Below are 12,504 nucleotides of genomic sequence, written 5' to 3' on the forward strand. Positions count from 1 at the left end.
AGCTTCAAAATACACAATGCAAAATTTTAGGTAAAACTAAAAGAAAGAATGTCAAATCTACCATCAGAGTTACTATGGCTTAAATTCCTACTTTAGAAAAAAAAGGTTCAAAATTAATGAGCAAAATAGCTAACTGATAGTTAAAAAATGAATAACAGTAAATACAAAGGAAGAAGAAAGGAGAATATATTTAAGGTAAGAGTAGAAATTAATGAAATAAGAGACAAACATATGATATAAAGTAAAAAAAATTACTTGGAAAAATAATAAAATAGACAAAGCTTTGGCAAAATTAATCAAGAAAATAAGACAAACACCACTAGGAATGGAAAAAAGGGTGTAACTACATATGCTGCTAAAAGTATACAGAGAGTACCATGAACTTTATGTCAATAAATTAAAAATTTAGTTGAAGTGGATAAATTCCTAGAAAAAAACAGAACTTACCAAAATAGAGTCAAAATGAAATCGAAAAATTAAAAGAAATTAAGTTAGTAGTTTAATGACTCCTCACCAAGAAAACACTAGCCCAGATGGTTTTACATGTAAGTTCTATCAAACATTCAAGGAACAAATAATCTTATGCAAACCATCCCGGTACACAGAAAAAAACTATTTTAAAAGATTTATACATACCTGCTTCATCAAATGATGGTACTTTTTCCATTTTGTGAGTTTGTGATCCCTGTCCTTCTTTCTGAACATTTGTGGAATACAACTTTACTTGATTCAGTGTGCAACAGGGAACAATATTTGAAAAGCTTCCAAATGTCACTAAATTCTGCCATTCTAAAAGAAAAAAATTTTTTAAATTTCAAACAAACTAATAATAAGGATTTTTATACCCAATAAAACATACCTCCTATGATAAGAGAATAATTTTACAGAATAACAGTAAAAACTTTCATCCTGTTAAATATCCAAATGCACAATGCTAAGTCACCCTTTCCGTGGAGGTGTTTCATTGAGCCCTAGGTATACAGGGTCTATATTTTGTAAAGGAAAATAAAATATTCCTTTTTTTCCCCTAATTTGCAAATTTATTTACATGGAAACTTTTAAAATTATATAAAATCAAAATATTCGTATTATTCAGCTGTTCTGAAAGGTCTCTGGCATATAAAAGATATTCTTTATTTTGTATGCTGGTTGCATGATAAAAAAAAAATGGCATAATGTACTTTTCAGAATAAGAACTCTGAGAGGGGGAAGGTCAGGAGTGTGTCCTACTCAAAATTACCCTGCATCTTCCTTCTGCTAGCTGGAGATTGAGTCATCTTTCATTTCACAATCAATATGTGAATTATATTAATCAGTCATTCATACTGTCACTGATGTTTTTAAATCAGATAATTAGATCAACATTTGGTGAGATTTCTCAGTATATGGGAATTCTAATTGAGGGAAGAATAGAAGACTAATTACAAAGCACTTTAGCTGTTGCATCTGGGTTGACTGTGAGCTTTAGAGGGCTGAAATACAGAAGGAAAATATATTCCACATTTGCATCCAAGTGGTAGAAAAGTAAATCTATCTGTCTCTACTCTCATGTGACCCTCTTGCTTTTATTTTTTTACGCTGAGTACTTAAAACTCGAAAATCTTGTTTAGGTATAATTTATATATTTTCTGAAGTTTTAGGTGAAGTAATGAAATTATATCATTAGAAACAGTCAAGTTTCTCCAAGAGTGGAGGGTTAAGCACTTAAGAGTTGAAACTTTTCTAACTGCTTAATAATGATCTTCCCAAAATGTTAATTCATGTATGTGCATGTGTAGATTTCCTTCCAAAATCAAGAAAAATAAATTTTTTAATGGCTCAGAGAATTCATCAGGAACATCAATTATTGTGAACACTGAAGATAATCTGAAAAGCATGAGGGACATAAGGCAGCATAAGTATTCACTCAAATTCCAGGCTTAGAACTTGTTTTCTTCAAAAACTTTCTGATGCCATCTTACTCTTTCACTTATTTGGCAAATATTTGTTGAAGGCCCAGTATGTTTTTGTTGTTGTTGTTGTTTTTAATTAATAAATTTATTTATTTTTTGCTGTGTTGGGTCTTCCTTGCTGCGTACAGGCTTTCTCTAGTTGCAGCGAGCGGGGGCTACTCTTTGTTGCGGTGCGTGGGCTTTTCATTGCGGTGGCTTCTCTTGTTGAGGAGCACGAGCTCTAGGCACGTGGGCTTCAGTAGTTGTGGCACATGGGCTCAGCAGCTGTGGCTCGCAGGCTCTAGAGTGCAGGCTCAGTAGTTGCGGTGCACAGGCTTACTTGCTCCATGGCATGTGGGATCTTCCAGGACCAGGGATCAAACCCGTGTCCCCTGATTGGCAAGCAGATTCTTAAACCACTGCACCACGAGGGAAGTCCCCCAGTATGTTTTTTTGATCATTTGCCTCTACTTATTAAAGGCTGAGTAAAGTGAATATAACAATGTATCTTCTTGCACGTTAAAATATGTAGCCTACCAGCAAAATTAATTAGTGAAGAAAGGGTTAAAGCAAATTCTCCTAAGAAACCCACCCTCCAGGAAAGCATCTTCTTCACCACAGCCACTGGTGTTCCGACTTGTCAGCCCTATTCAAAATATCTTTTGTGATTATTACCTAACAAAAACACTATGACACCAACATTTTTTTTACCCACTGATGAAACACTTCTATAGAGACTGTGCTAAGGTGTTTAAAGAGGGATTACTACAGTCTAAAAATACTTCCTCAGAAGAGGACAATGTTTTCATGACTTGATCCTAGATCTTTTTCAAGGTTCTCCTTAATTTTTAAAACATGTTATTACAGCAAATTTCAAATATATGCAAAGGTAGAAAAAAACAGTACAATAAACGTACACATACTCATTACTTCAACAATTATCAACTCATGGCCAACCCTGTTTCATCTCTGCCTGCACCAGCATCTCCCCACCTACATATTAATTTGATGTAAATCTCAGACATAAAGTAGTTTCATTCATAAATATTTCAGTATGCATTCTAAGAGATAAGAACTTTTTAAAACATAGCCATACCACCATTGCAAGTAAAAAAAAAATCCTTAATATCATGAAATATCCTCAATTTCCAATTTCCACTGTTACAAGTCATAATTTTTGTGTATGTAAACAGATCCTAATTTGGTCCACATGCTGCAATTGACTGAGATGTCTTTTAAGTCTCTTTTCTACAGGACATGTGTTTTAGAGCAATTTTTATATTGAAGAAACCAGCGGTTCGTACTAAATTTTTGTCCTGGTTGTTTTCCAGTCTGAATTTTACTGATTTAATTCCCATGGTGTTGTTTAACCTGTACTTCTATGTGTTCTATAAATCGATGGATATAAAGGCTTTATCCAAATTCAGGTTCCTTTTTATTAGGACAACACTACTTGATTTAAGTGGTGATGTGTTCTTTAACCAGGAGCCACATAATATTTGGTTGTCTCTATTTGTGATAGTGTCTGCTGTTGTTCAATGCCTAGAATCATTTATTCCTTAGGTGGTTACAAAATGGTGATATTATAGTTTTATCACTTCATTTTTTAGTCAGAATACTTCTACAAAGAGAAAATTCCCTTCACGTATTTGGTTATCCAGCAGTATAGTTCATATAGGAAAGTCAGGCTGAATGCTCAATTTTTTCCCTTTATTTACCAGTTCTCAAAATAATGAGTTCACTACCTACCATCCTACAACAGTGACACAATAATTTGCATGTGTATGTATCATTATGATTCCATAGATTTAAACATTATTTGATGTATATCAATCCATTTTAGTCATTATCCTGATTTATGTCCAAACTGTCCATCCCATTTTGGGCCAGTAGGGGTCTCTTCAAATTGACTCCTGTGTCCTTTTCTTTTTTTGGCCTCTCCGCACGGCTTGTGGGATCTTAGTTCCCTGACCAGGGATCGAACCCTTAACTTCAACAGTGAAAGCGCAGAGTCCTAACCACTGGACCGCCAGGGGATTCCCAACTCCTGTGTCCTTTGACACTATCTTAGTAATCTTGATAGCTTCCTTGCTCACCGTTTCAAAAAGCAATTAATTTTTAACTTTAGCAGAATTTTAGGTATCAGCTTTAAAAGGACACATTTGCCATGAATACAAGATTGAAAATTACACAGAAGTTGCAGAATATGTTTCTACCTTTAACATTTCATATTCTAAAAAATACACAGGACCACATCTGATTCAATAAAACAAACAGAATACCTAACACATGGCAGTAGAAACGCAACCATCTGTTGAATAAATTACTGAATTTGTTAATTAATTCTAGGAAGCAGAAAGACAGCAAAAAAAATTAACCACCACTGATACCCTTTCTTCAGGGGACTTCTAAAACACGCTGCGTTATGGTACAGGTGAGTCTTCAGCTTGATGCTCACTACGCTACGGGCCTGGACAAGGCACTCCTCCTTGCTGCATATACAAGGCTGTTCATCGAGACTGCAGAGCTACGGTATCTTCTCAGTCTAGTCGAAACAATCACTCTTCTCTGCTTTTATTTTACTGTTACTGCCTCTGCAACTCCTAATAACATTGCTACTGATCACCCTTTGTCCTCTCTCTCCCATCTTGTTTGTCACCTACCACTTACTCTGGCTTTTGGAGGAAATGTAGCCTTTTCAGACTACAACAATACAAAAAAACTCTTTTTCTCCCATGCAAACTGACAATTCTGTCTACTGTGCATGTTGCTTCTGCAATAATAATAACTAAAAACAAACAAAAAGATTTCTTAATGGTTTGAAATGTTTTGCTTCAGGCTAATTTCAGGACCAGAGACAAACTTGCACCTAAGTCTTCCAGAGATCAGTCTCTTTTCTTAAGAGACCATTGCAGGGACTTCCCTGGTGGTCCAGTGGTTAAGACTCCGTGCTCCCAATGCAGGGGCCCCAGATTCGACCCCTGGTCAGGGAACTAGATCCGGCATGCCGCAACTAAAGATCCCGCACGCAGCAATGAAGACCCTGCAGCACGCAACTAATATCCAGCACAGCCAAATAAATAAATATTTTTTTAAAAAACAAAAAAAAGAAAGAGAGACCATTGCAGATGGATGGACCTAGAGATTATCATACTAAGTGAAGTAAGTCAGACAGAGAAAGACAAATGTCATATGATATCACTTATATGTGGAATCTAAAAAATGATACAAATAAACTTATTTACAAAACAGAAACAGACTCACAGATATAGAAAACATACTTATGGTTACCAAAGGGGAAAAGAAGGGAGGGATAAATTAGGACCTTGAGATTAACATATATACACGACTATATATAAAACAGATAAACAACAAGGACCTACTGTATAGCACAGGGAACTACATTCAATATCTTGTAATAACCTACCATGGAAAAGAATCTAAAAAAGAATATATATATGTATATTCTGAAAAATATACATTCTGAAAAAGAATATTCGTGTGTGTGTGTATAACTGAATCATGATGTTGCATTAAAAAAAGCAGGAGACAAAATAATACAGCTTGATTTCAACTATTCAAAAATGCTACTGGTGAAATATCTGGATTATGCATAATTTTTACTCTATACCTTATACTTTTCTGTATTTTCCCCAAATGCCTAAAATTTTAAATTAAAAATACATCCATTGTTAAATTATTTCAAATATTATACTGCTAATAGTAACACACTGACTATCTTTAGTTTACTTTTATGCTTTCAGCTAACAAAAAATGCAGGAAAATCCCTCTTATGTCTAATCATCTGGCAAGCAAAAGGGTGACCTAGACCAGGTGGCTCAACCTTCAGCACTATTGCCGATGTGATTTTTCACCAGAACAGAGTAAGCAATAGGGAATCCTTTTTTTTTTTTTTTGGAATATGTAAAGAATATACAACTTCCTGCACTGCATCTTGGCACACCAACTCTACTGCCTTGCTTAATTCTTGTAAATATCTGCTTAGGAAAAGGGGAAAAAAATATCGAATACATTAAGGATTTGCCAAGTGCCACTGTATGAAATGCTTTACCTGTATTATCACACTATAATTTATATCTCAAAACATACCTCAAAGCCATCTACATCTCTCCATCTCCACTGCTAACTACCATGGCCCAACCACAATCCTGTTTGCGCAGGTAACTCTAATTAATAGCCCCCAGTGATCTCCTTATTTACACTCTTCCCTTTCCAATCCATTCTCTACACAGTAGTCAGAATGATATTTTTAAAACACTTCCTTTTTTTTTTAAACCTACAACCCAAAAGGCTATACCTGCCAAATCTCATTTCACACACCCCTCCCCTTCCAACCATACTCCAGCCACAGCACGTTTCCTCCTGCTCCTGAACACAAGTCTAGTCTCTAGGGTCTCTATTTGCTCTGCCTGGATTGCTCTTTGCCCCGGATGTTCACCTGGCTTTGCTCATTTTCACTTTTCATGCCTTGGCTCAGTCACCACCTCCTCAGAAAAGCTGGAGTCCCAGGCCAGCATAGCTAATGAAATGGCCCCTGCTGGCTACCTTCTAGCCCATCACTCTGCTTATTTCCTTCATAGCATTTAGATATGTTTTCTCATTCCTCATTTCCAGAAAAGGTGGAAACTGTGTCTGTCTTGTTCAGTACTGCACCACCAGCAACTACAATGCCTGGCACCTCTTTCCTGAATGATCCTCACTCACAAAAACCCTATGAAGCACATACCGTGGTTAACCTCATTTTACAGGTAACCCTATTATTAACCTGAAGTACACAGAATCATGCTGTCAGCCTGCCAAAATGGTCTTTTATAACTGTCAATGTTCCTATTAGTTATTTAAGGGGTTAAATTCCCACTCTACTTTTCGTATGGTAATACTAGCAGATTGCAGACAGAAATTAAAAAATACAAAGGTCAATTTCTATATTTTTATTTTAAAACTATACTTTTATTAATCTCAGACTTAAGCAAAAGCACGTATCTGTTGATTTGGCATGTAGTCCTTAAAGGAGCATCCTCCCATCTCAAATCATTGTCAAATGAGGCAAGACATAAATACATGAAAAAATAAAATAAGTGCTTATGCAAAGCCAAAAGAACTTTTTTAAAAAAGGGTGTATTTACTAGAGAAACTAAGTAATATTTTTATTATTTAAAAGTACATGTTTGTGTAGATCATTTGAAAAACACTAAAGTTAATAAAGAAAATTTTCTAGAGAAAGTCACTGGTAATATCATAGTATATATTCTTACTACATTTTTTCTAGTTTCAAGAGCATTTTCCCATGTCACTAAATATTCTTCTAAATTATGATTTAAAAAAAAAATGTTTGCATCTATCACCAGCCCTTAATAACTGTACCAGGGCTTCCCTGGTGGCGCAGTGGTTAAGCACCCGCCTGCCAATGCAGGGGACACGGGTTCGAGCCCTGGTCTGGGAAGATCCCACATGCCGCAGAGCAACTAAGCCCGGGCGCCACAACTACTGAACCTGCGGTCTAGAGCCCGTGAGCCACAACTACTGAGCCCGTGTGCCTAGAGCCCGTGCTCCACAAGAGAAGCCACCGCAATGAGAAGCCAGCACACCGCAACAAAGAGTAGCCCCCACTCACTGTAACCAGAGAAAGCCTGCGCGCAGCAACGAAGACCCAACACAGCCAAAAATAAATAAATAAATTTATAAAAATAATTGTACCATAACACTTCCAACTCTTCTTAACTGTAAACGTTACCTATTTACTACTATTAATAATAAACTTGTGCACAGACTTTAATATGTATCTGATTATTTCTTGAAAGCAAATCCCTTTAAATAGAATTGTTGGGTGAGAAGGCATATACCTTTAAAGTTCTTTTTTTTTTAAAGTAAGGTTTTATTTATTTATTATTTATTTATCTTTTGGCTGCGTTGGGTCTTCATTGCTGCACGCGGGCTTTCTCTAGTTGCAGCGAGTGGGAGCTACTCTTTGTTGCGGTGCATGGCTTCTCATTGCAGTGGCTTCTCTTGTTGCAGAGCCCGGGCTCTAGGCGCGCGGGCTTCAGTAGTTGTGGCTCGCGGGCTTTAGAGCGCAGGCTCAGTAGTTGTGGCACACGAGCTTAGTTGCTCCGTGGCATGTGGGATCTTCCCAGACCAGGTCTCTAACCCGTGTCCCCTGCGTTGGCAAGCGGATTCTTAACCACTGAACCACCAGGGAAGTCCTAAAGTTATTTTTAACATAAAGAATAACTGACCTCCAAAACACTGTTCAACTAACTATATGTCCCAATCAGCAGTAAGAGAGTTCCTGCTTTCCTGCACCCCCAATATGAAGAATCACTATGAAAAACTTAGCTAATATGAGACAATGAGTAGTAAATCCTTTAGACTTATATTTCTATGCTTATTAGTTAAGTATGGAACATTTTTGCATTTTTATTGGCTACTCGAATGGTTTTATGAAAGCATTCATTTCCTTTGCCCATTTTTCTACTGGAATGTACGTTGGTTTGTAAAAACTCTTTATAAATTAGAAATACTAACTTTATAAGTGCACTGTGCAATACAGTAGTCACTGTTTACTGAAATGTGGAGTCTGAACTAAGATGTGCTGTAAGTGTAAACTGGACTCCAGAAACGGTAAGAAAAGATAATGTAAAATATCTCAATAATTTTTATATTGATTACGTGTTGAAATATTTTGAATATACTGGATAAAATATATTAATAAAATTAATTTCATCTGTTTTTAATTTTTAAATTATGGCTATCAGACAAATCAAAATTACATACATGGTTCGCATTATAGTTCTTTTGGACAGAGCTGCTCTAGAATATTGTTTTCCTTTTTGCCTTTAAATGTTTTCAGTGTTAGTTTGACCCACAGACATTTCTCATTTTTAAGTATGCAAATGAAGCAGTTGTTTCCTTCAAGATTTCCTCCGACTTATTCTTTATAAGTTTTTCCCAGCCACACAGCAGTTTTAGAAGCATAAACTAAACTTTATTTCTTGATAAAGAAAATATTTTTTAGAATTTTTTCCCAAAAGTTCTGCAAATATTTTCTTCATACGTGCATCCAACTTAGTACTTTTTAGTTAGTACTCAGTACTCTTTAGTACTAAGTACTAAAGAGTACTTAGTACTCTTTTTCTAAATTAGTACTCTTTTTCTTAATAAATTTTTTAAGCTTTATCATAATTATGGTTGCCCTTTTAAAAACTGTTTCAGTATTTTTGAAACTAAATTTGCACAAACAAGGTTATTTTTTACATCTACTGTTTTTAAGCATGAAAACACATTTTAATTTTTTGGTAATAAACACTGCAAACAACTTTTCAGTCATTCCGACTGCTGAGATAGGTGATTATTATCTGTAGTTCACAGAGGGATGAGACAAAGAGCACATAATTTTCGACTTGACAGCGACAGAGAATAATGGATTACAAATTACACTATTTCAACTTCTTTTTACCCTCTCTTAAAGGGCAGTTTAGACTAAATTCAACAGCCACTCCACGTAATTTAAGTGTAAAATGCCGAAACTGCTTGGTCAATAAAAGCAACTAGGCCAGAAAGTTTAGTTGGGGATTTTGGAGTACAGTACAACCAGATGAATCATTTTGTTCACAAGAGAATCAGGTACATTTCCATTATAGGAAAACTCCACAGTTACACGTTTTTATCACTACCAAAAAGCCCCAAGAACAGTGCTGTTAAAATTAACCCTTGCGGGGGCTTCCCAGGTGGCGCAGTGGTTGAGAGTCTGCCTGCCAATGCAGGGGACACGGGTTCGAGCCCTGGTCTGGGAAGATCCCACATGCCGCGGAGCAGCTAAGCCCGTGAGCCACAATTACTGAGCCTGCGCGTCTGGAGCTTGTGCTCCGCAGCAGGAGAGGCCGCAATAGTGAGAGGCCCGCGCACCGCGATGAAGATGAAGAGTGGCCCCCACTTGCCGTAACTGGAGAAAGCCGTCGCACAGAAACGAAGACCCAACACAGCCATAAATAAATAAATTAATTAATTTAAAAAATGGAAAAAAAAAATACTGCATTATACCATTGTGACAATTAATAAACTGATTTATTAAAAAAAAAAAATTAACCCTTGCGAAATTTTAAGAGCCAGTTTTTACATTTATTGCAAATAAAAGATAGGACCATATTCTAAAATAATTGCACAGATAGGCATTATTTTAGCTTATGTTACTTATAAACTTGAATGACTACGACTTCCAACTTCTACTGCAAGGTCACAAACATGCTACAAGTTTTTTCAAACATAAATTTTGGGTAAATGTTTCTGTAAATACTCTGTTCATCCCCAAGACTCTGGGGGATTATATCAGGCGTGGATTTGGTTCTGTCTCTTCCCTCATTGTTCCTAACAGTTCGCAAGTGTCAAGCAACCTATGGCATCATGCCAATGACGGCAAAAACGGAGGTAAGCCTGATTAAAACTTGCAAGTTCAAGGTTATTTTGTAAACTGTCAATTTAAATTTGAGTCAGAAAAGACTGTTGAAAAAGAGGGATAAAACCTCCCGATAACCACTTTTTTCTGGGTTACAGCTCCAGTAGACACTTTTTCACCAAAAATATTGTTCAACCGAACTGGGCTCATTCAATAATTGTAGGATGGTCATACCCCCATCTTAAAGGATGACTCGTAAATGTTGCGTAGCAACCCCCAAATTCCTCCTTAGAAAATTTAATAACACAGGTTGGGAGTACGAGAAAAGGAACAGGGTAAGAAAATCTATTCGGTCAAAGTGCTCAAAAAAGGTAAGGCGGTGAGCTCAAAAGACCCTGGAACTTTGTGGAGTCAGCAATTTCGCACTGCCTGCGCGGGGAGGCGGGCGGTCACCGCCGGGCACTGCGATGCTCACGTATCGTTTTATCTGAAACGAAGTAGTCCGTTTCACGGATGCGACCCGGCCCGAGAATTGCCCCCAAATGCCCGCGGGGGCCGTGCTAGAACCGTAGGCGAGAGCAGGATCAGGGAGGCCTGTAGGGGCCCCCGCCGGCTGGGCAGGCTGAACTGCAAAGGCGGAGGCCCGACAAGAAGGTTCTGGGGTTGGGAAAGGGCAAGGCGGCATACTCCCGAGGCCAGGCGCCCGGCGCCGAGGCCGGCCTTGTCTTCCAGTCCGGCTTCCGCGGAGTCAGAGGCCGGCGCAGGACACTCACCCTGGAGGTCGCTGGAGCCGCAGGCTACCGCCCTGCAGCGCAGACGAAGCCGGCACAGGGAGGACCAGCTACATCTGTGGGCCGCGGCGGCGGCGGCCAAGCCCGGTAACATCCTGGCGGGGCAAAGACCCCCACTCGGACACCGCCCGCTACCTCCGCGCCGCCGCCGAAACCAACTGACTCCATAGACCGGACACTACCGAACACCGACGCCTGCGCCGCCGCAGGCGGCCTTAGCGAACTCGGAAATGGTAACATTATTTAAAGACCTGGCCGCGGAGGCAGCGGAAATGACGTACGCGCGGAGCGCGAATCGCGAGACCTTGCCCCGGACCAGCTTGGGAGGGCGTGGCTGCGCAGAAAATTTGGCGTGTTCCGCTTGTCTTAACGTGGTACTGCTTTTGCACCTTGCTTGGATATCTACAAGTTAATTGTTTGCTTCTTAACCGCCAGGAAAGCCTTGGGAGAAGTGACAGCCGTTGAGGGCTCTGCCTATTTTTCTTTTTTCTGGGCTCAGATCCTGGGCCATGGTGTTGGAAATGGGAGGTAAGGTGGGAAGGAAGGACAGTGGCCTTCTGAGCCTCTCCCTCTCCAGAGCCTTTCTGGATAAGCCCAAGCCTAGGCTAATTTGTCCTCAGTGCCCTCGGAACCTGGAACACAGTACATCACAACAGCGTTGTGTAGCCATTACCGTGAAGGCAAGTACCCACAGAATCAGTTAACTTGCCCTAGTAACGTCTGAACCTCGGATTCCTGTCTGTAATATACAATACTAAGACTTATACGTTCAGGATTTGTCTGGGTAAAAGCAGATATGCAGACATGCAAACAGGAGTCAGTCTGGCCCCAGGGAGAAAGAGACGAGAACAATATTCACCAAGCATTAACTGTGTTGTTTATCTGACATGCTCATTCACGTCTTAGCTCAAACTGGAATGAGGCCTGCCTTGACCACCCTAGCTATTGTAGGGGAGCAAAATTTGCCACCCCAAAATGAGTTTCTTTGGCAAGAGAATTAATTTAGGCTGATTTTTTTTTTTTTAAGGCCCAAAAGACTCATCACCTTTGACCTTTCCCCTGCCTAGAAGAATATAGATAGAGAACCTGTTCCAAGAAGGCACTATCACCATAGATAACTGTAGTACAAACTAGGTTTGTAGACAGGGAGGAACCTAGCAAAGTCGTTTTGTTAAAATTCCTCTCTGGCCTATTGTCTCTGTGGGCCCAGCAAACATTTGTTTACCAAACATTTGCTTTTTTGTCTCCTTGCCAGTTGCCTTCCTCCCCTTGGAAGTCCCGAACTACTACCCACAACATCCTCTTTTTTCTTTAGCTGAAGATGGTATTCAAGGTGAGGGTTTTGGCCGTTTTGTAGAGTTAGTCAGTTTTC

The 12,504-nt window shown here is 38.9% G+C and overlaps 1 protein-coding gene across 10 annotated transcripts in view; it reads right to left on the reverse strand.

The window, feature by feature from the left end:
• SLC30A9 (solute carrier family 30 member 9) overlaps positions 1 to 11,382 on the reverse strand; it is a 76,719-nt gene extending 65,337 nt beyond the window's left edge. For 5 of the 10 annotated variants that reach the window (XM_082464245.1, XM_082464244.1, XM_082464242.1 and 2 more), the window contains exons 1-2: positions 11,115 to 11,378; positions 637 to 789 (exon numbers count right to left, since the gene is read on the reverse strand). In XM_082464245.1, the coding sequence (XP_082320371.1) occupies positions 637 to 789; positions 11,115 to 11,226 (265 nt within the window). In that variant the 5' untranslated portion in view covers positions 11,227 to 11,378. Of the gene's footprint in view, positions 1 to 636; positions 790 to 11,114 lie in introns of all 10 variants that reach the window. The other 5 variants (XM_082464246.1, XM_082464238.1, XM_082464239.1 and 2 more) reach the window with 4 other exon arrangements.
• Between the last annotated feature and the right edge of the window lie 1,122 nt (positions 11,383 to 12,504).

The sequence above is a fragment of the Balaenoptera physalus genome (genome assembly GCF_965194825.1).
Source record: "Balaenoptera physalus genome assembly, chromosome: 5".
NCBI lineage: Eukaryota > Metazoa > Chordata > Mammalia > Artiodactyla > Balaenopteridae > Balaenoptera > Balaenoptera physalus.